The sequence below is a fragment of the Hippoglossus hippoglossus genome, chromosome 18 (genome assembly GCF_009819705.1).
Source record: "Hippoglossus hippoglossus isolate fHipHip1 chromosome 18, fHipHip1.pri, whole genome shotgun sequence".
In the NCBI taxonomy this organism is placed as follows: domain Eukaryota; kingdom Metazoa; phylum Chordata; class Actinopteri; order Pleuronectiformes; family Pleuronectidae; genus Hippoglossus; species Hippoglossus hippoglossus.
The window spans coordinates 9,471,784-9,495,873 of record NC_047168.1 but is presented as its reverse complement, the minus strand read 5'-3'; the positions used below and the strand labels follow the sequence as shown (position 1 = coordinate 9,495,873).

At 42.4% G+C, this 24,090-nt stretch overlaps 1 protein-coding gene across 2 annotated transcripts in view; it reads right to left on the bottom strand.

Annotated features, from left to right (window-relative positions):
- LOC117751749 (phospholipid-transporting ATPase ABCA1-like) overlaps positions 1–24,090 on the bottom strand; it is a 138,720-nt gene that overhangs the window by 22,793 nt on the left and 91,837 nt on the right. For both annotated transcript variants that reach the window (XM_034568630.1, XM_034568631.1), the window contains exons 37-44: positions 19,775–19,952; positions 18,435–18,550; positions 17,157–17,301; positions 11,375–11,498; positions 8,878–9,007; positions 8,444–8,564; positions 4,215–4,277; positions 2,784–2,890 (exon numbers count right to left, since the gene is read on the bottom strand). In XM_034568630.1, the coding sequence (XP_034424521.1) occupies positions 2,784–2,890; positions 4,215–4,277; positions 8,444–8,564; positions 8,878–9,007; positions 11,375–11,498; positions 17,157–17,301; positions 18,435–18,550; positions 19,775–19,952 (984 nt within the window). The remainder of the gene's footprint in view (positions 1–2,783; positions 2,891–4,214; positions 4,278–8,443; positions 8,565–8,877; positions 9,008–11,374; positions 11,499–17,156; positions 17,302–18,434; positions 18,551–19,774; positions 19,953–24,090) is intronic.

Genomic DNA, 24,090 nt, shown 5'->3' with positions numbered 1-24,090 from the left:
TACTAGATGTATTTTGTTGTTTTGGGTCAATCTTCTGCTACATCACCAAACTTCAACACCCTGACATTATTCTATAAGATGTTCAAGTGATGTCGAGCTGTTCAGGCCCAGAACTTCACTGCCGAGATTATTATTTCTTTTTACTTTCCAGTGGCCCTTTTTTACTTCATGCAAAAATACTGCATTTTCTTCAAAAACAATTCAACCATGCTTTCATCTGTCCACAAAACATTTTTCCCAGTAGCATTGTGGAGTCTCCAGGCTCTTTGGCAAACTTTAAGCACCCGGTGATGGGTTTATTTTGGAGAACAGCTTCCTCATTCTCTCATACATGGTGTCCATGTTACGACTCATGAGCAGAGATGTTAACCAGCTGCCAATGACGCCGTGAGCTGTTACTCCGAGGTTCTTCTCATTCTCTTTGAGCAGCTGCATTGTGTGTTCAGTGAATTCTTAAGACACAAGAGCATCTTTTGTAAACAATCAGGACCCAAATGCAGATGCAAAACGAGGACATATCCAATGAACATGTCCTGATTGTGACTTACGAGCAGGTGAACAGGCAGGAAGTAGAATCCAGAAACTTAAAAGGCTGCAGGCAGAATATCGGGAGGACAAGCAGTGGAAAACTCAAACAAACTGACGAGAGGAGTAGTGAACAAACACTCAATGCACAGAGTTAAGCAGGTGAAACTAGTTAAGGCGAGGCAGGTCATCAAGGAAGTAAGAGACACAGGTAAGGAAAGATGTTTCAAAATAAAATAATGGACTCGTGCAAAAATAAAAACAAACGCAAGGAAAACGACACAGTCAAACACAATGAGTCCAACAAAAATAAATTGGAAAAATATTACAGTAGCCACAGGACTAGCAAAAGATACAATTCCTTTTTCTTGCCACTCTATGTTTGACCTAAAAAATGTGTAAAAAGATATTATTGTATTGTGTTATACAGCAAAGTTTTGAGGTGCTGGAGGTAGAGCTATTTCTTTTTTTACCTTTGCACAGGCTTGTTGTTTTCCTTTCCACTTTCAGTCTGTATGCTAAACTATGTCAATTTCAATGTTTCAATATCTCTATATGTGAAACTGGTAGATTCAGCTGCTGAATGTTTTTCCTAGTTTACAATATATACGTTTTTTATATTTCCCTCGTGTTTACAATGATGGTATTTTTATTTTTCCTCGTGTTGACCCCATTCTTCTATATTGCCCCATGTTTGTATTGCTCCTCTTTTTCTATTTCCCAATGTTTAGATTGCGTGTTACATATTTTTTACTATTTTATTCTGATGCGCCAAATCCTGTCTATTCTGTTATGCTGCTGTACCACTGCTAATTTATTGGTATTGATAATTACAATCAGCTTTGTTGACAACAGGACAACAGAAACTTAACAAATACGTTACAAAACTGTCCAAGAATAATTCAATGAGGGGGGGGGGATGGTCCAGACTGTACTGCACAATGGCATGTGCAAAGAAATATATAGAGTATAAAGGAGTATACACCATAAACGTATACACAAAGAGATTGAGTCCACAGGTTCTGTATGTTGTAAACAGTAAAGGTCGTGCAGAGATGCGATAAAAGTAGTGGGGCAACAAAAGTGGTGATAAAGAAATGATTATTGAATCTGTTCACCAGCCGTGGCTTCATATTTATCATACTGGTATCAACACGCTCTTCAGAATCTCAACTGAGGTGCACAGTCTCCTGCTCCTGTCAGGTTGTTCCTCGACTTTTACAAGACTCCGTTCGATGAGTCACTCCTGCTGGTTGCCGGTGAGCACTGCAAGTAGCCAGCTTTACTTTTTAGCATTCAGCGGAGTTGCGCCGGGCGGTAAACAGACGGACAGCTTTTCCGTGTGAGCTCACAATCACAAATAAGACACGGGATTGTCTGGAGATCTGAGACTTCAATTTAAGAGACGCTGCTTATTCTCCTCTGCCGATCACTCTACATGCCGATGCGCAGAAGGCATAATGAGCTGAATGCAGAGGAGGCGTATTCACATCTGTTTTTCTCTCTCTTTTCACTTTTTGTTCCCGCTGAAGGTCTCTGGGATCTTGCTTTGATCCGCGTTACCCACATTAATCAACATTAACAATGCGTTGTTAGGCCCTGCTCCGTTCAGCTCCTCTTCTTTGTCAAATACCAGATTTATACGAGAACAACTGTGGCAACCGTCTGATGCACAACCCAACCACAGCTCACGCTCAACCACGCTGGGATGTGCTGCCTCGCAGGTGCACGCCGAAGCACAGGAACACAACTTGTTTGTTCCTAAAAATAAGGAAGAGAAAGCCTTCCTTCGCTCAAGTGCTTGAATCACATATTGATGCTGTCAAGGTATTTTTTGACATGTACAAAGATTCCTCACGACTGATTCCGCAAAGCAGGAACAGAAGAAAAACAGAGCGGGGTACAGGGCGAAGATGTGAACAGGAATGATATATGCGAAAGGGGGAGCAGGAAGAAAGACAGAGAGCAGAGTCTTCAGCATTTCTGAGGATATTGCAGTGAGGAGACATGAGAGAGGCAAAGTTGAAAAGGACGGAGACGGCAGAATGTACGAGACATCGAAACTACCTTGCAGAGGAAAAAAAAACAGTGTGTGAGAGATAGAGGAGTAGAAAGCTGTGTTTCGCAGAACAAGAGGAGCTCAGGAAAGGGTGTCAGCTACGAGAAAAAACGCTCCTCAGCTCGATCCCCACCTGAGCAGCCATCTTGGGTGGCTAATTATGATGAGTTACTTGCACTAGCGGGAGTTAGCACCTCACCTGTATCCATTTAGGACGGCCTCTCCACCAGAGACCGGGATATCTCCTGTCAGCATCTTGAACGTGGTAGTTTTCCCAGCCCCATTGATTCCCAGCAAGCCGAAACACTGGGGAGGCGTCGATTGGGGAAAACAGTGTTATGTAGAGACAAGCATCATTGGAAAACAAACAGTAGGGAAACTTCTGCTGGGAGACATTTCAAATATCGTGTACGCAGAATAAAGTTTCTCTATGGAGTGTGCAAATATTGTAACTACTGTCCACATGATTATAGTTTAGAGAATGCATGACTAGTTCAATGTTTAGCAAAATAACAAATATTTCACGGTATGTCTGTACACAAACAAAACGACAGACACTAAATCAACACGGCAAACACACAGTGCAGCAAAAAAGAACGTTCCCTACAGCATTCCTCCTTGCTTGTGTAAATTGCGACAACAAACACTGTCCTCGCTCCTTCTCTTCTCCCAGATGCTGCTGATTTTTACTTCACCCCCGGCACCCCGGCGGCCACGTGACCCGCCCGAGGTGCTCCGGCTCGGGCATAAATATTTGATTCCCGTCATTCATTGATCCCCCGCTTGTTTGTGACCCGCGCTTGTGAATGCAAGAGAGGACGGGCTAAGCTCGATGTAAATAATGCATGGAAATGCGGTGTGTGATCAGCAGAGTCCCGTGAATCACAATACTCCGCTGGCATTTACACTGGGCTTTGGGTAAACAGTGGCAGAGAGGATGGATATCAGCACAGAGCCCACCAATCACGACTTCCTGTCAGCATTTGGGATTATGTTTAAAGCAGGCTTCCGGCAGTACAGTGTGTGTGTGTGTTAGAGAGAGAGAGAGAGCGAGAGAGAGAGAGAGAGAGAGAGAGAGAGAGAGAGAGAGAGAGAGAGAGGCATGTGTAATATATAGCATGGTAATGAGGAAGGATGCTTTACTCAGACTATTTGAAGGTTTCTCGGTCCAAAGTTTTGTATTTGGTTGTTTCCTTCAGCCAATTTATACATGTACTGAACTTAACATCGCTGGGCCCTAAAGCCCTTCGCTCTGCAATGCTCTTTTCTTGGCCTTATTGTGTGTTTTTAGCTCACACATGCTTGGAAGCAGCATAATGCAAGAAAACCAGCCGGATAAGGAGATTAGTGCTCCTTCCAAACACCTTCTCTCAGCAGTGTTTGGGAAGAAATTTGAGATTTGACTCAGTCTGAGGAGAGATTGAACCAAACAACAACTCAAATCTTCAGACAAAGCCCGTTCAGACAATCTCTGTCCATCGGCTGTGTGTGTGTCAATATTTTATAAATATTATCTTCCATGAGGGTTTTGTTGGTGAATTTCAGAAGTTATCAAATGTGCAAATGTGACAAAGTCTTCCTCCGTGTGGCTGGAACAGTGTGTTGTGTGATTCGGCAGCAGTTGTCTCACCTCTGCAGCAGGTACGCCCACGCATAGCCTGTCCACAGCGGGGGTGCTCTTCCGAGAGTATACCTGCAGGGAGAGGGGCGATAAAATGAATCAAGCAGCCAGACAGAGAAAGAGGCAGAGGAGGCAGGGGATGGGTGGGGAGCAGACAGTGAGGAAGATAACTGAGAGGATGGCATGAGAAAAATATGGAGCGATAGAGCAGAGCAGCAGGGAAGAGGTGAGATGGAAGAAGCAGGTGGAGAGAGAAAGAAGGGGAAAAGACAGAGAAGGTGAAGGAAACTAATTTTAACCAGAAGGGATCATTTGCAACATTTAGGATGAGCCAGATGGTATTAAAAAAAAAACAGTGAGACACTTGCATGGAGGGAGAGGCAATAGGAATATAAATATGAGGCAATTATAAAAAGGCATCAAGAACAAATGTATATACAGAACATCCGAAAATATAAATGAAGCACTTAGGCCGATAAAAACTGCCTTGGCAAAAAAATATGGCTAAACCAGAACTGTACTCAAAAAAGCACCTATAACAAGGCTGAACAATCCTACATGAATTTATAAAGTTGTGTATGAAAAGTGGTCTGATAACCGATTTGTCATAAGACATAGTTAAATAAAGTGCTATCAAATAAACCGATAAAACAACAGAGTGACAGGGGTGAAAACTTCCCCTCCTCGCCGGAGGAAAAGAGAAAGGATCTCACCTTTCAGGACAAAGAGGAGAATGAAACTTCTCACATTCTGACTGTGAGTCAGTATCCCGCTAAGATCATATAGCGGCACTGGAAATGAGAAAGCGCTTGATGTCTCTCACATCTCACTTGAGAAACTTTTCCACGCTGCATCCATTTCCTCCCACGCTGACCAGCCTCCTCCCTGCAAGTTTCCACTCTAATCTATATCATCTGAAAACAACCTCCAGCAGAGGAGGTAAAGAAAACCTCCACTCAAAGTGAAGAGGATTCATGAAGAAGTGGAAAAACAGGCAAATACTCAACAAAATGAGTTACTGCACGAGGGCTTTTTCCACATCCAAGACAATGTAAAGGTTTGATATATTTTTCAAAGTGGCTTGAAAGCAGCCTCGTCTTGCTCCAGTACAAGAAGACAAGATGAGGGCTTTGTTGTTGTTGCCGAGTGTGACAGTTTAGACATTTAACATCAAGGACAGATCTGTGCCCCTTTGAGTTACGAAAGAGTGACGACTTTTTAGCTGCTTTTCAAAGTTTTGAAAAAAAGTTGAAAACACAACTTCTCTAAACGCTGCACGCGTGTTTACGTGTCGGGCGCGTGTCAGAGACTGAAACAAAGAACGTTCAGTGACGGAAAAGTGACAGCTACCTTTCTCAGTACATTTCCTGTGTATCGTTTTCCTAAACACCAACAGCCATCCACCGTCAGAAAGAGTCAGCTGTCGCAAATGTGTCCGCAACGCTGCCGGGCGAAATGTAAATTTAGAACTGCCACTTCAAACCTCACATGACATTGTATTTATTACACAGTTGGCACATCAAAAGCATCTGATAAAAGCCGAGGTTGCATAGATCCATCATTCCCTCTGTGCCATCTGGCAGCTGCACTCAGCACTTATCAACCTGTGTTACCCACTGCACTTTTTAGTGGTAGTTTGCAGCACTAAAGCTACATCAAAGATCCGATACGTGTACGGAGGAAGGCAATTAAAGGATAATTCTCCTCTGACTCGAGCACCACGGCAGCTGTCTTGATAAGCAGGCCGACGTCTAATCAGATGAGACAGTCGAGAGAACGCCATGGCAGGAGTGGAGAATCTCTTAAATGTAGATACGGGTTTGAAAATCTCAAGCTTTGGGCTCTGGATGCCACACGTCAGGAGGTAAAACATGACACTGACACCGCTTTATGTAGAAGGAGCCGACAACGCGTGGTCCATCAAGTCCAGCAGTGACAAATATGTGGGGTTATCTTAACTCACCCAAAGACCGTGCTCATCTTCCCAGGTGTTGCCCAGGTTTTAAATAACTGACCAAAAGTATCTATTTCTAAAATACAAATAATACCATAAGGAAAAATGATGGACATAATAAAGAATGGCTAAAGATATATATTTTGTGGATAAAAACCCAGAAATACAAAAAAAAATAACTAAGATCAATAAAGACTGAGAAACCTCTCAGAAAATAAATGGTTTCTTCCTGAGCTCTCATCACTTAAGTCCCTCTGATTTACTTAAATAGCCACAGTGCTAATTATCAAGGGAACATATACAGCGAGGCAGCAAAACAATTTTAACAACTATAAATAGTAATATTAAAGCAATAAGGATGATAGACTGATATGTAATTTAGAATAAGTGTATCTGTTGTGTATTACTGTCAAGATTCATCTGCACAATCCCTCTATAAGCAACAGGTTTCCGTAGCTGACACATGAGGCTCACAACAAGGGGGAAAATATACATTATTAATATAATAATAACAAAAACTGAGCACCCGTGTGGAGAGACAAATATACACATGAAAGGACGAAATTGTGTAGAATAGAGGTCACAACATATTGGCATTTGAAAATGTTTGCTGTCCTGACGCTGAATAAAAAGAAATATCCACAGTAAATATAATGGCAACTTGGGCTGAGGACGATGGGAAAAAACAACAAACCTTTTTTCACCCCATTGTTTGTTTGAAAGTTTTAAACTCAGCACAGATGCCCTGTGGAGTTTTCTTGTTTGTGTGTGTCAATTATCCTTTAGCTATGGAGAATATGTTCACTTCCCCATTAATGGTATTAGATATATGCATTAAAAACTAAAGCCTATGTGCAGTATGAAAATAAATATTATATCGACCAGCACTGGGAATGTACTCGCAGCGTGCCAAGATGCATCTCGTCAACCCCGAGACACAGGGTTCCTTAAGACTTCCTCTGTCAGCTTAGTGAGTGACTGGAAGGTAAAGTGACAGCACTGGGCCTGGAAGACACTCGCAGACGGACACACCTCCATTACAGTCGCCATCGATTACGGTGCCGATGCTAATGCAGCAGCTAAGTGGAGGCTAGCAGGTGGGGCCCTTTGCAGGTCTCTGCTGCTTAGAGCCGCGAGGAAAAGGAAGGGGAGGAGCAGGATCCTGACACATGATTGATGGCCTGTCGATCGCTTCAGAGGCATGTTTAGATTTATGACGGGGCCCGGCCTGTGGCGCGTGGCCACCACAGCCACGCGCTCATTGATCAATTTGTTATCTGCACCCCAAATGGATGGGGCACAGCTGTGGTGGGAGTCAATGAGGGCAGCGCAGGAGGAATCCTGATGCCTTCTGCCACTGTTTCGTGTGATGATGGGCCACTGCGTCTCATCCCAGAGAAATGTTGTCAACCATGAAGGTGCACATTAACGATGGCTGAGCTGCTTGTCAACAACAGACCAGCTCAGTCACATCTAATGTGTTCTTTGGCACTGTTCAGAGTTGTATTTTACAGTAGAGTACATGTGTTTTGGAGGGATTAAGTGTATTAAAAAAGTTTTCCCCTGAAAAGTGAACATTTCACCTTGTGAGATGATGTGTAACACATTACCCACCCAAGTGTTTCACCCGGCGCTTGTTTAGTAATTACCCTCGGGAGCGAAGTGCACGTCTGCGCTCATGAGCAATGAGCGACGGATTAAGTTTGGTGAGACTGAGAAGACCGAGCGAGTAAAGGAGTGAAGAAGGGTGGCAAGAAGCAAAAGGCTGTTAGATTGTCCAGCTGTTGGCACTGGAGCTGCATTGCAGGCAGCTGCGGTGACACTTCCCGCTGCCGCGGTGCCTGCAGCGAGGGAACATCTGGGGATGGATGAAGCGTTAATCTCGACAGTGTTGAGGCAGACACTCTCACAGCACGCTCGACTTCCCCTACTGGAATAAGAACTAAGGTGTAAAGGAGCACCGACCTTTACATCCCTAAAAATTAAGTCTTGTCTGGTTTTCATGCCCACTTGCGATGAAAGTTCAGATCTGCAGGCTTTGCAAACAACTTTTCCATTTTCTCTCAGGTGCACTTTACTAAAAAAAAAAAACTCCTACATTCATGGCCATGATGGAGAGTATTCACAATTAAAGGTCTCTCTTGTAAAAGCACTAATGTATCTCAAGAGGCTTCCAGGTTAAATAAAGGTTAAAAGAGAGGTTTTAAAAAGTTTCGAATGGTGTAGGTTGTTACTGGGTAATGTTAGAAAACAACCAGGGAGGCAAAAATGAAGTTCATGGTACCTTGGTGAGGTCACAGATCTTCAGGAGGTCATTCTGGGCTTTGCCTTCGTACACTCGCTCACGCTCCCGTGCAACATCGATATCCTCCTCCTCTGCAGATAATGACTTCCCAGAAATAAGCCTGGCAGAGAGAAGTCGACCACAATTGGCATAACACCCTTCATTTCAATTAACATGAACTCGCAGGAGAAATTATCCTGGTCAAAGTTTAAGCTCAGCGAAACAATCTCTGCAATTTTCATAAATAGTAGAAGCAGTGGAAGTAGAAGCCCAGGCATTAGTTTCCATGGCAACCTTGGTTTTGGACTGCTAATTCAAACGGAGGAGAATATGAGAGTGATCCGACTGATAGACTGAAGGATTTGTTTTCTTTCCTTTTAAAACAACTTGAGTTAATTAAATTTGACAAAGCTTTAGTTGACAGAAACTTTTACCTCGGTTTGCAGAAGAACTTATACTGGATGAGGATTGTGACGGCAAACATGACAACTCCCTGGATGGACATGGCACAGAGATTCTTTCCCACCATATCCCAGCTGAGTGGATCCTCGAAACGGTCCTCCCCTGATAAAGAAGGTAGAAAGGAGGGAAAACTATGTCATTTGGAATTACCACCCTATGGTTGAATGTCTCTACCAACCAGGGCAGCTTCAGGTTTCATACATTATTTTTCCAGAGTCATGAGGACACTGTGACCTATGGCCGATGGAATCTAATCAGTTCGTGCTTGAGTCCAAGTGACAACTGGTGAAAATCTGAAGATATTTTCTCAAGAGGCAAAACACCTTTTTTGTGAGGCCACAGTGACCTTGACCTTTGACCTTTAACCACCCAAATCTATTCAGTTAATCTGCGAATGTAAGCGAACATTTGAGCCAAATTTGAAAGTGGTCTCTTGAGGCATTCTTTAGATAATGCGTCCACAAGGTCACAGTGATGTTGACCTTTGACAACCCAAATCTACTTAGCTAATCCTTGAATCCAACGTGCAGCAAATTTGCAGCAATTCCCTCGTATCGTGTTCACAAGTATTGGACGGGTGGACAGACACGGCATCGCACATACCAACAGACAGACAACAGGAAAACACAGTGCCTCTGGCCACTGGCTCTCACATAATAAACCATTTTTTAAACAGGAGAAGTTCAAGTAATTAAAAGCATTATGACCGTGTGTCATTTCACGCTAATTTCAAGCCCTTATCTACAAGCTCAGAGAATAATTTAGCAAAAAACATCGTCAAAACAATAAACGAATTGCCAGATGAGTATTTCCTTTCATGGCCAGCCAAATACACCCTCGTCAAAAGTTAGAGGAGAGGTGGAATGTGTCAGCTCTTTGAAGTGTTCCTGGGATGTATTCAGTGTTGAGAGCCAGCAGTTTAAATGCCACTTAGCCTTAAAAAATAAAAAAAATAAAAAATAAATAAATGCTGTCACCTGTGTAATATGAGGAAAGAGCTGATATGCTGTACTTTTCATGTTGAAGCCTCTTTTGGCTAATGAACATGTAAGTAAACCGGTGACAGCCCCCCCCACACACACTCTAATCATTTTCCATTCTGCTCTCCCTCTTTCCTCCTCTCAGCTTCTACAGTCCTCCATTCTGATGGGGGGGGGAGTGAGGAGACAAGAAAAACGAAAAGCGCTTTTGGTCTCATTCTCTGGTAAATAGCCCCTCTCCACACTAGCCCTTTTAAGTTGTGATTGCTTTTCTCTCTCCGCGCTCTCCGCCACTGCCGCAAATGATTCCTCAAACCACTATTTCCTGCTCCATCTCTCCACAGACTCGACTCCTCTTCCTCTTTCATGTGCCACTTTGCCTCTTGATGGCCCCCTCAAGCCGGGCTCCACCTCCAGCAGCCCCGCTCCGCTCTTCACCCCATCGCCTGTTTAAATTTAACACACGTGGAGACGACTAGACGAGGTGTGAGACTGGCGTTACTGGTTATGTTGGTTAAGTGGTGTTTGAGGTTCTATTACCTGGTTAACGAGAGGGATGAAGTTGATTTTGGCGAAAGGAGAATGTTTTCGGACAACAGTTTCTAGTTGTTAGTCAGTTTGTTGGTCCAACACTTCTCAACTATCTCAATGACTATCAGATTGAAAAGGAATCTGGTTCAGACATTTGTCTATATCGCCACCTGTGGTTGATTTGAAATTTCTTGGACAGAAATCATTGCCGTCTTTTTGTCCCTTTTAGATTTTCATTCAGCAATGAAATAGTCCAATAGTCCAATAGTCAAATAGTTTGATTTGTCATCAATTCTAAATTCTAATTCATTAGTTTGATCATTTTGACCAAATATTTGAAAAACTGACGACATATAATTTGAAGCTGTACACACAAGACGCATGCACCAGTCGCACAACCTTAAAACTAATGCAATTTAAAATCTGCAGAGAATAATTATCATGACAACAAAAGCAAAGTTCAAAGTTCACAATAGAAGCAAAAGGAAATATATCTCGCTTGTAATCAAAAATCTGCTTCATCAACATGTTGGCAGATGCAGATTCTGTTTAACCTTTAAAACACAGACGGCGGTGTTGATTTGATCATGCGTTTTGATCTGTACCAGTCGGAATCTTCACACTTTGACAAATGACACATTTCTTGAAAGATCTGAGTCTTCCTGATCCGATCTTTGCGAAGCGTCGGTTCCACATAACACAGCGGCAGAGATGCTGACACAGAATTAGCTAAAGTGTGTGGGAGCAGGTTGAAAGCCTGTTGAAAGGAATTTTACAAGCACATATTGTTTTCCCTTGAAAGAAAAGCATACTTTGAAGCGTGAGATTTAGCTTGTGTAAACAGGGCCACATGAAAGGTTGATGTTCTTTTACCGTAGCACGACTTTCATGAAATTAAAACGAATATTTATTTGCCTCAGTGATTATATATAATGCGATAGTGCTGGTGGCGTCTTACCAAAGCTGATGAAGAGCGTGGCCATTGCCTGGTTCTTGGCCATGTCAATCAGCCCTCTGCCCAGACAGAAATGTGGGAATATCAGCAGCACCTGCTTCACTATGTCATTGATGTTGGAGACGCTCTGTTGAAACACACACACACACACACACACAAAATGCACAAATAAATGTCATGTAAATCCTTCTGAGTAGTTGCGCTATGACTGTGAATTAGCCGGCACAAGCTTAATATGTCGTCTAGCCGCCTTGAATCAGCAGGACCAGAGGCTGGAGAGGTTTGGGAGACGGCGTGCAGTGCCCTGATGCAAGTGTGGATAATTAACAAACATCCTGTACTCCCTATGCATGCTGGGAGCTGTTGTGTTGCGGGGCGCCGGGGAGGCACAGAGGCATCTAAGTTCATCTACCTTCATGATGGTGAAATTTGAGCAAACGTTACGGAACACACTGTGATCTGTGAGGTGATGCACACGGTGTGCGCACAAACACAAACAGATTCCGCGTAAGCAGATGTTCTTCCTTTTAAAATCCTCACTCGGGGGGAGAAGGGAGCAACCAGAGACCAAAGAAACAACACAGACACGTGAAAACACCTACAGGCGCTCTGTGTGTGTGTGTGTCGTCTTTTTTTCTTTTCCTGATACGATATACAAGAAAAAAGCGACAGGTACTCACAAACAGAAAGCTAGAGCTTATCGCCTCACTGTTTTTTACAAGGTACACTTATACAACTACTCTCACACTGGTGCATAACTCTTCTGTCCCTGTCTCGCTTTCCTCCTGCCACTGATTATGATTCAATGACGTCCTAGCTCAACACAAAAGAAATAATTAGATGGAGACACGATGGAGGAGCCTGTGTGAAATTGGCTCAAATAAGGACAGAAGGACAGTAAGTCAGGGAGGGTGAGTGTACGGGTAAGAGAGGAGAAGGGAAGGAAGAGGGGAAGACAAAATATTACTACATTTGGCACGGCGTGGCGTTCAAAGGCAAGTTCATGCATTATGCATTCGGGTTCATTGCGGCATAGTCTTCAAAGCTTTCGCACACATGGGGAGAGACTACTGTATAAATTCATCATTTCTGTTTTTGGGGCGTTCCGGAGCAAGGGGAGTAGGTGGGGCAGGGACAGGAGTGCGTTCTGCTAAAGCTGTGTGCAAGATTTCCAGATGATGGCCATTATCGTCGCGGGATTCATTCGCGGATGCTCGGTGATTTATTAGATTCACCGAGCGAGCTTTCAGGAGGCAGCTGAGGAGGAGTGCACGCAGCCGAATGACTCTCAGCCTTGAAAACTATACCGATGCCAAAATTAAAGTACTTTTACTGCATGTGTGTCTACTTTTTAATGATACAATTTGACATGTAGAAAACACGCGTATTCGACAGTTAGATGAGAAGATTATGAACTCTCATATCTAGACAATAAATATTGAGTCTGAGCTCTGGGAAGTGGGAAAGAAAACAAGCCCAATATCTGCCCGCCAGCATCTGTACACTAATTAACATGTTACATCTTGTGTTGCTGGTTGTCTGGGCAGAAAGTGTTTACGGCCAAAAAATAGTCCAGCACACAACCCCCCTCATAAAACAGCTAATTGTCTTTCCTACAGAAACAAAAACAAGATATAATGTGTTAATTAGTGAGCTGGAGGCAGATGATGTTAGCTGGAGACAGACCTGTTTCCATTCTTTAAGCTTGTAGCGGACATGTGTGTGACACAGTCGTATTGACCTTCACACCTAGCTCTCAGATTATTTTCTAATTATCAAGTTGTAGCTTAAAACCAGCGTATTTGCTTTTTTCTACTTATTCTTCTGCCACGTGATCCGAGTAGAGGAGGGATGAGCAAAGCTGATCAGAAAGATGCCAAAACTACTATGGGAATATCATGCCATTTCAGAGTTTGAGAGATCAGAGCAGCAGGAGAGCCCTGACAAAAAAAACATGTGATTCACAAGGCCGCAAACGTGTCTGAAAAACGGGTTTTTAAACTTAACAATAACAGTTTGTACGAGAAGTGCAGGTGTACATCTGCAAAGTTTCTGAATAAAGGTTCAGCCTTTCAAAACTCAAGTTTCAATGTCTGTGTGCTGCAGTTTTTAAGAAAAGACAAATTTGTTTTTTTTAGCCTGTCAACACATTATACAAGGCTTCAACAGAAGGCTGCAAACGATTTGATAGATTTCAACCTTTCAAAGCCCTTTGTTCATTTTTCGGAATATGGAATGAAATTCATCACATCAGCTCCAAATGTTCACCCACATTCGCGCCTCAGACTTATTCTGATATCGTATGAACTCCTTTGGCTCAGTCTCCTCTTGATTGACTTTGTGTAACAAAACAATTTAAAAAACAATCAATATTTCACGTGGGAGGCTCTTGTCTTTCTTAACACTTAACCCGCGCATTACTATTCATAAAATACAAGGGCGGCCGTGTCAAAGAGATTTTATCTAACATGATATTCTCACTGTCCAACATCACCAGTGGACACATGCATAAGTCAGATCATTTCTCTGCATTGGTAGTTGGTCTGTGGTCCTGTGCCTCTCTCTGGCAGATACGAGCGTGCGATGAAAAGACCTCATTGGTCATGATGTCAGAGCAAACCTTTAGATGTGTTCAACTCCAATTCATCTCCCCTTTTATCTGCATTTACACATTCGCCGGCCGACTGCAGGGTACAAAGAAAGTGCAATCACACTTCACACGGGGAAAAAAAAAATCTATTCAAATTCTGCCGTGGAGTCAGTGTTCAGGACTTTAAGGATTAAATCCTAAAGATCACGATAATAAAGAACAACAGCGCGTTAAATTGCATCTTAAAATGCCGAAAGTTTTATATCTAATTTAAAAAAAGTAAGGGGAGATGTGGAGCAGAGGGATCATTAATATCAACGTTTGTAATGAACAGTTGGAGCTGGAGCCAGTTTCTCACGGTGACTTTTATCCAGTTGCCGTGTGTGTTTGTCGTTTCGTGACAGTGAGTCGGCCTGATTTGTATTAAACAGCTGCATGTCACAGCGGCAGAGGAATTTCACAGGGAGATGACACTAAACACATTCTATACTTACCTGCCTGCATTTCATGTCAAACATATTTTTATCCCCTCGCTGTTGGCAAATATATGTGCACGCACGCGCACACACACACAGACGTACATCTAGGGATTTGTTGAAGGCTCTACTGTTCTTTACATCCAACACTAAGCCTCTGCAAAGATAGAGCAAGTCAAATAAATAAACAGTAGCTGTGACCTTGGCTGAGTGCGAGCCGTCCGTCTGGCGGAGGAATGCAAAGAAAGCGAGACTTAATTTGAGATCAATACGCGAAATAACACATCTTTCTCTTGACTGGGTGTTCATCAAGGAGACGTGAGAGGCTCTTAGCCGCGGATGATAAAACGCTGGACAATTTTCCTCCCTTGCGTTTGCGTTGTGTGCTCATAAATCACTCTCAAATGCTTTTGAAGGTGGTACGGTCTGCGCGGCGCTTATCTGACCCATATCGCTACTTGTGCTTATTCCCAGAGCAGGGCTTCATTCATAATGCCGCGAATCACAATGAGAGCAGACGGACACAGAATGCGGCTTCAACCGCGAGTCAAAGACTTGTTAGGCGTTTCCAGGAGACAGTATTCATGATTTTCTGTGCTTTAAAGAGGCAAATTCAGGCATTTTTTGCTAACTTTGTTCTTTGGTTATCACATTTTCTGGAAATAAAAGGTTAAGAGACTAGGCTTTTGCTTCAGTTATAAGGAACACAAGATAGACCTACTTTCTTTTATGTCTACATTAAAATACCCTCTCAAAATTGACTGCTAGACTCCAAAGGGGAGTATGTGGTCATCTTGCCACACCTTTACTTTTATCCTGCAAAATCTTTGTTGTGCCTGTGGTTATCTCTGAGTGGCACGTGGTGGAGGTATTGACTCAGACTCTGCTTCGAGCACACAAGGCAGGCTGGGATTGATGCAATCCACAGGGAGCTGGACAGTCCTGAGGGGGGGAGAAAATCTCCCATTCGTCTCGAGACAAAACTGGGGCAGAGAGTCTGCAACACGGCAGCTCTGCCTCCTCACTCCTGCTATTTCCTCTCTTGGAAGAAAATGCTGCTGTGCCCAAAAGGGATCTGGATTCACCGTGTGTTTTAAAACAGGGAGCAGAGTGGAGTCTGCAGCTTTGCTTTGGAGAGACATTGTTTAACTAATATCACTGCTGAGTCTACACATGATGAGACAAAGCTTTGAAACGGTAGAAGTCGCAAAAAGAAAAGGAGCCGACCGGATTGAGCTGTCAAGTGAAGAGTCTTCCCTTTCTGCTTCACTGCGGGAACATCCGAGCATCACTGTATCTCAAGTGTGTTAGAAATGTAGTGAAGGGGTTTTTTTGCTCAGTACAGGGGACATGTGGAAACCCGGAGAATTGGTGATTGATGTCGATCCGTCAGGTTCTCTTATCAGCGTCGGAATCGAGTCAGATCACCTGAATTATCACGGACCCGTGTCCCCGTCGAGTCTCGTAGAAGCACTATCTCTGTCTCTAATGCCTCGGACAAGAGGAGTGCACCATAAATCTGTCCCTTTACGCTGCCCGTGGGCAACATGCTGTCCATTAAATTATCACCAGCGGCGCCCTTTATGAGTAATATGCTCCACGAACGCCGTATCAATAAATAAAGAGCGTGCAGAGACATCGAGATGGAAACAATGGGTTTCTTTAAGGGGAGACGCGCCCAAAACACAAACTGATAATGAATGCTGGTGATAACAAAGTCAGGATGCAAATGAGGCAGCCTGGTTAGGAGACAGAAAACGTCCCATGCCGTCGCCGCGTGGTGCCAGAGGAGACATCAAGTCGGGGCAGGCGAGGACGGGACAGAGCGAGCGGAGAAGTCTGAACAGGCTCCATCTGAAGTGTCAGATTAGAGTCGAGGGAGACATTCTGATGAAGAATCTGATATTTAAGTGGCTCGTCGGAGAGTGAAGCGCTGTTGTGTCTGATTGGTGAGTTGAGGTAATAGTAGAATAATAATCAATCACTCAACTGGAACTGGAAAAGAAAAGTCAATCATTTCTTCCAGTTATCTTCACCTGTAAGAAGTTCTGCTGCTCGAGAGTCTTAGTTACACAAATTAAATTTTCAGAAAAGACCAATGTCTCTTTCTTTAAACACTTTTAAAAAAAACGATTGAATAATGATTTCAGCTCCAATCAAAAGCAAAATGACTGTCAAGTCAACATCGCCCTCTCCCTCTCTTCCTCTCCAAACTAAGCTCTCCATTTCTTCTCCGGCTCGTTTTTCCTTATTTTTTTGAGTGTCTTTGTCTTTTGATTCCCCGGAGACTGAGGCAGCTCGCAGTTAAAATGAACACTTGCTGAAAGATGGATGAGGAGAGTTCTCCGAAGACCCAATTCTGCACCAAACGATTAAACATTAAGGAGAATAGGGAAAATAATTCCTTTGAAAAAATCCTAGAGAGGATAAAGGAAATATATTCAAAAAATCATACCAGGTGGGTTCACACTCCACCCACGTACGTATGAAAGCATCTGCTTTGAAAACACAGAGCGTTTATCTATGATTCAAGTCAATTAGACATCCACTGCTACAGCCTCAAAATATAATTGCTAAAGCAGCCCTTGCCGTCTGTGCTGCTATATTTCACCAGTACTTCATCTTCTATAAAAATAAAATGGTGCATATACGGATCTGCATCCCTTAATTTTCAGCCCACTCCGGAATGTGTGTTTTGATGTGTGTCGATTCCACTTACATCATCGTCATAGAGCTCCATGAAGAAGGTGGCCACGCTGCCGTTGATACCGATGAAGAGGTTGACGCAGGTCAGCACCACGTAGGCCGTGCTGGGAACGCTGAAGATGAAGGAGGCGGGGTACATCATGGGGGTGATGGACCACCTAAAGAGAACAACTCAGCTTTATCTCCAATAAACTTAACGAAGGCAACATCGAAGGGTTATTTTTTGGATAAATGCTGCAAACATTGATATACCTCTCTCATTAATATTTTAGATAATGCTATTTTGTTGAAGCACTCTGTTACATGCAACATCTATTATACTTCTCTCACTTGAGACACACCCTTTGAGCTAGACAAATAAAATCTGATTTGATTTGAATTGGGTTAGTGTGACGGCATCAGCTAATGCCGTGCAATTTTCACTTCCCGTCTTCATGGTACTACCAGCCTCGTTTGCAGTAAGGGACCCATAAAAGCTCTGCTGCACAACACATAACATCAGCCAACAACCGTAATCCAGTTTGCATGGTGAGAACATTTATTTCAGGATTGTTTCTGACCTGTAAACATTGTATCTCGAAAATAAATCACACCAGCAGGTCGTGTCTTTGGATTCTCTATCACTGAACAATGTGTTTGACAATAAGAAGCATTTTTCTGGCTGCATCCACTTTGCCTCAAGGCCAGTGATGCGAGAGGCTACTTGGTTTGGTTTTTCATCTGGTGTTTGCCGACTATAGTTTAGCCTCCTTCTGATGATGATGATGATGATGATGATGATGCCAAATGAGGAAGGCAGTTGTTTGTGTTTCCGACATTTACTGCAGGTTTCTCTGGGCTATGTTCAATTCAGTTTAAAATAATAAAGCTACAGCCGTGAGTCGTGTGGTAAAAACAAATAATCCTCACACTTCCACCCATTTCCCTGCCTGTTCTTATTAAGGCGTTGTTTATGGCCCCATGCTGTGGCTGCTTTTATCGTGTGTTACAACCATGTTGAAGTTCTGCAGGCCCCCCGGAGTTAACCCAGTTCCTCGCTGAGTGGCCCCGTATGTAAAAAACTGCAGTTGCAAGCATCTCTGGGATGTCTTTTCAGTGTTGATTTTCAAAATAAAAGCCATCATTTTTGCTCCCAACAGATTGAAAGGGATTCAGCTAACCATCAAATTTTGTGTTGGCCATTGCAGGGTCATAAAGCTCCTTTAAACTGCAGAACTAGAACCTGTTTTCACTCCTAAAGCGAATATCAGAGATGTATATCAGAAATATGGTGTTGTTTTAATGTACTTACCCATAGAAAATGAGCAGCAAAATCAGCGCAGGCAGGTTAGGGGGCGAGACGTAGGCTTTTTGTTGAAAGGCGACGAAGATGAGAATCACAATCAAACACGGGACGATGTAGTTACACTATCAAAACAAACAGAAATAAGGGAAACATTTAAAAAAAGACATAAGAAGCAGTTTTCATCCTCATCAGAAGTAGAAGCCTGCGCGTAATATTTCAGGGCATTCATAACCGCATCAAAAGATTTGGAAGCTCTTGATTTATTTATTTTTGTCATTTTTCAAACAAACCGAAACGATGTGTAATTATAAAATCTGTAAATTACATTTGAATTAGCACTTCAATACAGCAGGCTTTCATTTTCTAATTAATTCAGTGAATAAGAGATGCATCCCATTGTTGGAGGTAAGAGGCTGCGGAGTGAAGCATTGACCTGAAAGAGTTTACAATGCTCGTATAAAGGTTTTTATCTGATGCACTGATATTTATTGAATAATACTTTTTTAAATCCGTTCCATTGAAAGAGGCTGAAAAATTTTTTTTACTTCAAGGTTTTCATTTTTAACCAAAGAACTAAATAAAGATAACTGATAATGTAACTATCTTTTAGCTTTGGATTAATATTCCCTCCAAGTCTGCTCTTTTATAAAAATAAGTCCAGCTTCCCGCTGGTGGGTAAATGATGTACGATATATAAAATAAACAGAAAGTAGCAAAGAAACTAACCATCTAATTACCATTCACAGAAAAACTTCACACCGATCTATGAAGGGAGCTTTCGATCTGGAGTTCCTGTATAATATACCTATTGTTGATGGAGCTCGAATGCTAATGCAGAAAGCTTCAGGCGGGCATCATTAGACCGGCTCCTTAGGTCCATTTGTCTTCCACTCAGACAGCATTTATCTGCCATAATGATGAGCGCCCTGACGCCATTTCTTTACCAAAGGCACCTGATAAAATGTTTACTTCCACTGTGCCTCGGGGAAACTGCCGGTGAAGCCTGTTGAGCGAAACCAGCAGGGGTAGCCGCTGTCGATAATTACGCCTCAGCCAATGACTGCTGCTCAGGTGAAGGTTTTTTTCCCCAGGAGCAAGTGGTGTCAAAGCTACATCATCAATTACAGTGGATGGAGCTTTTTTATTTTTTTTAAAACATAGCGGTAGGTGGAGAAATATCAGTGAAATAGAAGGTAATCACACCAGAGGCCTATGCCACAAACGCCTGGTTTGGTTGAATCCTATTGTAGGATGTTTTAAAACTTCCTAAATGTATTCAACCAGCAGGACTATTTATTAGCACCTAAACAAGCAGTGATGCAGAAGTCTGAAAAACAGATACCCACCATGTCCCAGGCAAAATTGGCCAACCAGTACACAGCCGGGTTCACGCCGCTGACAAATTGCAGATGCTTGGCTTTGTTCACCCGCTCTTGGATGAGGAAGAGGACGAAGCTGGCAGGGATGAAGGACATGGCGAAGATAACGCAGATGGACACCACCACGTCGCTGGAGGCTGTGGCCCTGTGATTGAATAGAGCACAGCAAACAGGAAGTTGACTGGAGAGCTATTACCGTGCACAGGGCCACGCATGAAAGAGACATGAAAGTGGGAGCGGAGATTAAAGTTTATTCAAGAGATGTTTTGGAAATGTATTTCTGAATATTCCTACAGTTACCACTGGAAAAAACATGAATTACAATATGAAATATATTTTATGAAATACCTGACTATTCCTGAATTGAAATTGAAAGGTGCCAAGGTTCCTTTGTATTTGAATACACTTCTCACTCGATATCCATTTCATTCACAAGACCCAAGGCCGAGATGACAGGAAAGTGCTTAACGACTATAATGTTTAGGTTTAAACATGCATAGTTATGTTTAATAAGGTATATAATGTGTATATCTACTAAGACTAGAAATATTTTTCTAAAGACACATTTACAAAGTGCTTCACAGATATAGAAACATAAAATAATTCCAGTAAAATAACGTATTTAAAGAAGTAAATGCAAGAGAATGGGTAAAATAAAGCACTAATAAAATAATAAAGCAATAAAATGAACAAAAGTAAGAAGTTAAAAGCCATTTAATAAAAATGTGTCTTTAAAGAGGAGACTGAAGTGGCTTTTCTGACTGACAGAGGTTGTCCCTCAGTCATATCTGTTATTTTTTTTAAATGTAATTCTGCTACTGCACTTGTTTTTGTTACTGGACACTTAAAAAAAATACTTGTTTACTCACCAAAAATATAAAAAACAACAAAGAGAACAACAGAAAAGTTTAATGATTTAAAAAATGACTGAATAAAAATGGAAATAGGAAATGAGGCAGACGACGCATGGAGCTGAAACAGCATTCGGCTAATTTGCTCTAACGTAATAAACACATTCGATTTATCACTTTGCAATGTTAGGATCCATTTAAACCACTTTTGTTGCACCTGCAGAAATAATCCATACCCCTAATTTTGTTAATATTGATGACTTAATTAGACAAGCATTACATGCGTTAATGGAAAGCTCCGCCAATGCTGTTTGTACATAATAAAAAAGCTTTTAAAGATTACGATAGGCCACTTCCTATAAAGCCAACGGAGGGGCACAGTTAAAAATGTTGACCACACTTATAACCGTCTCCTTCCGTCATGTTAAGAGCAAATTACACCTTTCTCCTCCGAGATGCTGACCTTCATTTCACCGTCATTCGTCTTCATTTATGTCATCCTACGTTTTTGAAAATGCCCTTCGTCGCGCCTGCACAATTAGCATTGGGTGTATTTTTTTAACCCCCGCCGCCATCGTCACCCTCGGCCCACGTTAATCTCTCACAAGACTTCCCACTGTGGAATTAGCATATTAAATAAGTTACCCTGCATAGCTGTATTTATCATCGCCAACCAGACACAATTAGATGACATAAATATGAAATAATTTACCTCGGTGGGCGCCAACCCACGTTTCAACAGGTTCTTTCGAGGGGCCGTGAGCCCTGGTTGGGTGATAATGCACTGTAGGGGACAGAGATGTGGACGATCTAAGCGTGAATGAAGCCGGCTAATTGCTGTGAAGACGAGGACAAGCAATCTGCTAATTAACTAATAATGGAAGATCGGGAAAGATGAGCTGTGGGAGTATGGCTTCGCAGTATGGATTGCTCTCCCTCGGTGCGCAGCCTTAGATGTTGAAGTGCAGCGGGGCTGAAAGCAGGAGATAATTATCAAATCTGAGGCTCGGGGCAAAACATCCAGGTCATTATTTGTTTCACGCAGTTTTCTGTTGATAATGTGGAGATGCAATTTGAGCTTGATAGAAGCAAATCACAATTAATTTGTCACCTCAACCATATGCATTTTTAAATGGGATATTTTTTTGCAGGCATCAAATCACTCGATAGCCACTAAATTACACATCAAACTCAACTGGATGGTAAAATGTAACGTTTATGTCAGTTGCATTGCTATTCCTCAGCAATTAAGAAGCAGGCCATTTCTATAGACGGTGGTGGAAATTGGAAAAGACCTATTTGCCTGTCGTTCGAGAAGCAGCGGGAGAGAGAGTGGACTGGTAATTTTTGACGGATGCAAAACATCGACTTTCTTTCCACCTGCACACTTTCACGGTTTTGTGGCTCATGACATCACTCGCATTGAAATTGCTCGTGAAGCGCAGCGGAGGAGAGCATCACTCTAAATGAGATAATTCCGCTCTGGCCCAAAACCCGGAGAGGGAACAGGTCATTAGTGATGAATGATTATAGATATAACAGCTCTGGCAATTGTCTCTCCGTGACATTAATGTGGCGTCAATGAGAAATATAAATTCATTTTTAAGCCGGAAGGTTCGCTTCTAATTTAAATATTTTCTGCAGGACAGGCATTTAGTGGCTCTTCTTATTCAACCAGACAAGGAGGTGCTGACATAGACCAAAGAAATAAATGAGGGAATTACACCTTAAATAACCTTTTTCATGGGGCTGAAACAATAACTCAATTAACTTACTTAACGTGAATAAGTCCAATAACTTGATTATAAAAATGTATCTGCAGTGACTCATACAATACTCAATAACTAAAGTAATCAATAGACAGGAAAAGTAAAGAAGTTATTATATTGATAACTATGGTTTGGTTCATTTAAGATTGTCCCAATAAACCATGATAGTGCAGCAAGCACAGTAACATGAACCTAAAAGTTGTGCACTTATATGCAATACAACAATAATGGAATTGCTTTTCCTGGTATTACATGTGAAAATGTCGAAAGCTCCATTCAACATTTACGAATATGGATTTTGCAGCTTAGAGAGACCAGAACGCCAAAACTCTGTGATTTCCACAATCTCATGTTCGCCGAGCTCATCACACAATGAACTTCTCAAACAAAATTGGCGTAAAATAGTCTTTCTGGTCACATGGGGGCTGCAGATCAATCTGTGAACAATCTTTGTTAAGTTTCTGTGACTCCCTTTTGAAACATTACAGGTTGTCATTTGATCCATTGCTCATATAAAAAAGTATCAAGAGGAGGTTAAAGCAACCTGGCTCCATTGTGCTTAGTCATCTGCTCAAGTGGTCTTTTCCCCCATTGCTGTTTGAGATCTGCGCACTTATTCCACAATGAAGGGATGTCCAAGTTAATCTAGAAATCATAGTTCATAAATTTGAGTCATCACACTCTGCACGGAGTAGAGAGGGGGAGAGAGGCTCATCCTGAATCTACGGCGGGCAGGAAGGCAGGCCATCAGAAATTATCTGTGTCGCAGTCTCCCTCTCTAACTCAGGCCTGTCGCCGGCACCTGATCACACATAAATACCTGACTGAGGAGCGGGCTGGAGCAGCAGCGGAGTGTCGAATAAAACTGCTACTGTGCGGTGATTGGTAGCAGCCATTGAAATGCCTGTATAATGTCAGGCCTTGTAGCTATGGCAGTGTATGGTAATTTGCTGCAGTGGGATGTATTCCAAGGGCTTTCCATCCAAAAGTGTGGATACAATTAACGTTGCTTAGCGGCCAAAATGCAAAAATGCCGACGACTGATAATGTCGGAGATTGCAGGGTAAAATCAGTGGTCGTAAACGGAAAACAACAAAAAAAGTACACAACAGCACAGAGAGCTGCTGGAATCGTATGGCACGAGCTGGTATGTTGAGATTTAGCATGTCATTAATCTCTGATTCTCATGGGGAGCTGCTCCCTCGCCAGCCCTGGGATGAGGAATGAGGAAAAAATAAGCTACATCCTCTTAAGGAGCTCCCCTGAGTCTTAAAAATCTGTGCATATACTCAAAGAAATCCCTCATCTATCCATCTTGCACTTTCTATTGTGCCGTCTCTGACTCGTCTGTTCGCACTTTGTCTGGGCTGTCTTCACTTTTTACTTTTCTCCCCCTGCTCCACCGCTCTGTCCCTCTCACTCACCAGCAGTCGTTCTCTGCTGCATTCTCAGGAAATCAAAAATAATATAAGGAGAGAAATGCATCACAGCAGCAGTGCATGATGAAATGTTGTGAATGAAACTGCAGGCAGGGTTTGCTCAAGCACTTTTTCTGCAGTAATATATAACATATAAGCAATTAACTGCAGCATTCACTTTTAACCCCACATATATTTCCCTCCAACATGTTTAGACACAATATATACAGCACTGTCAGCATTTT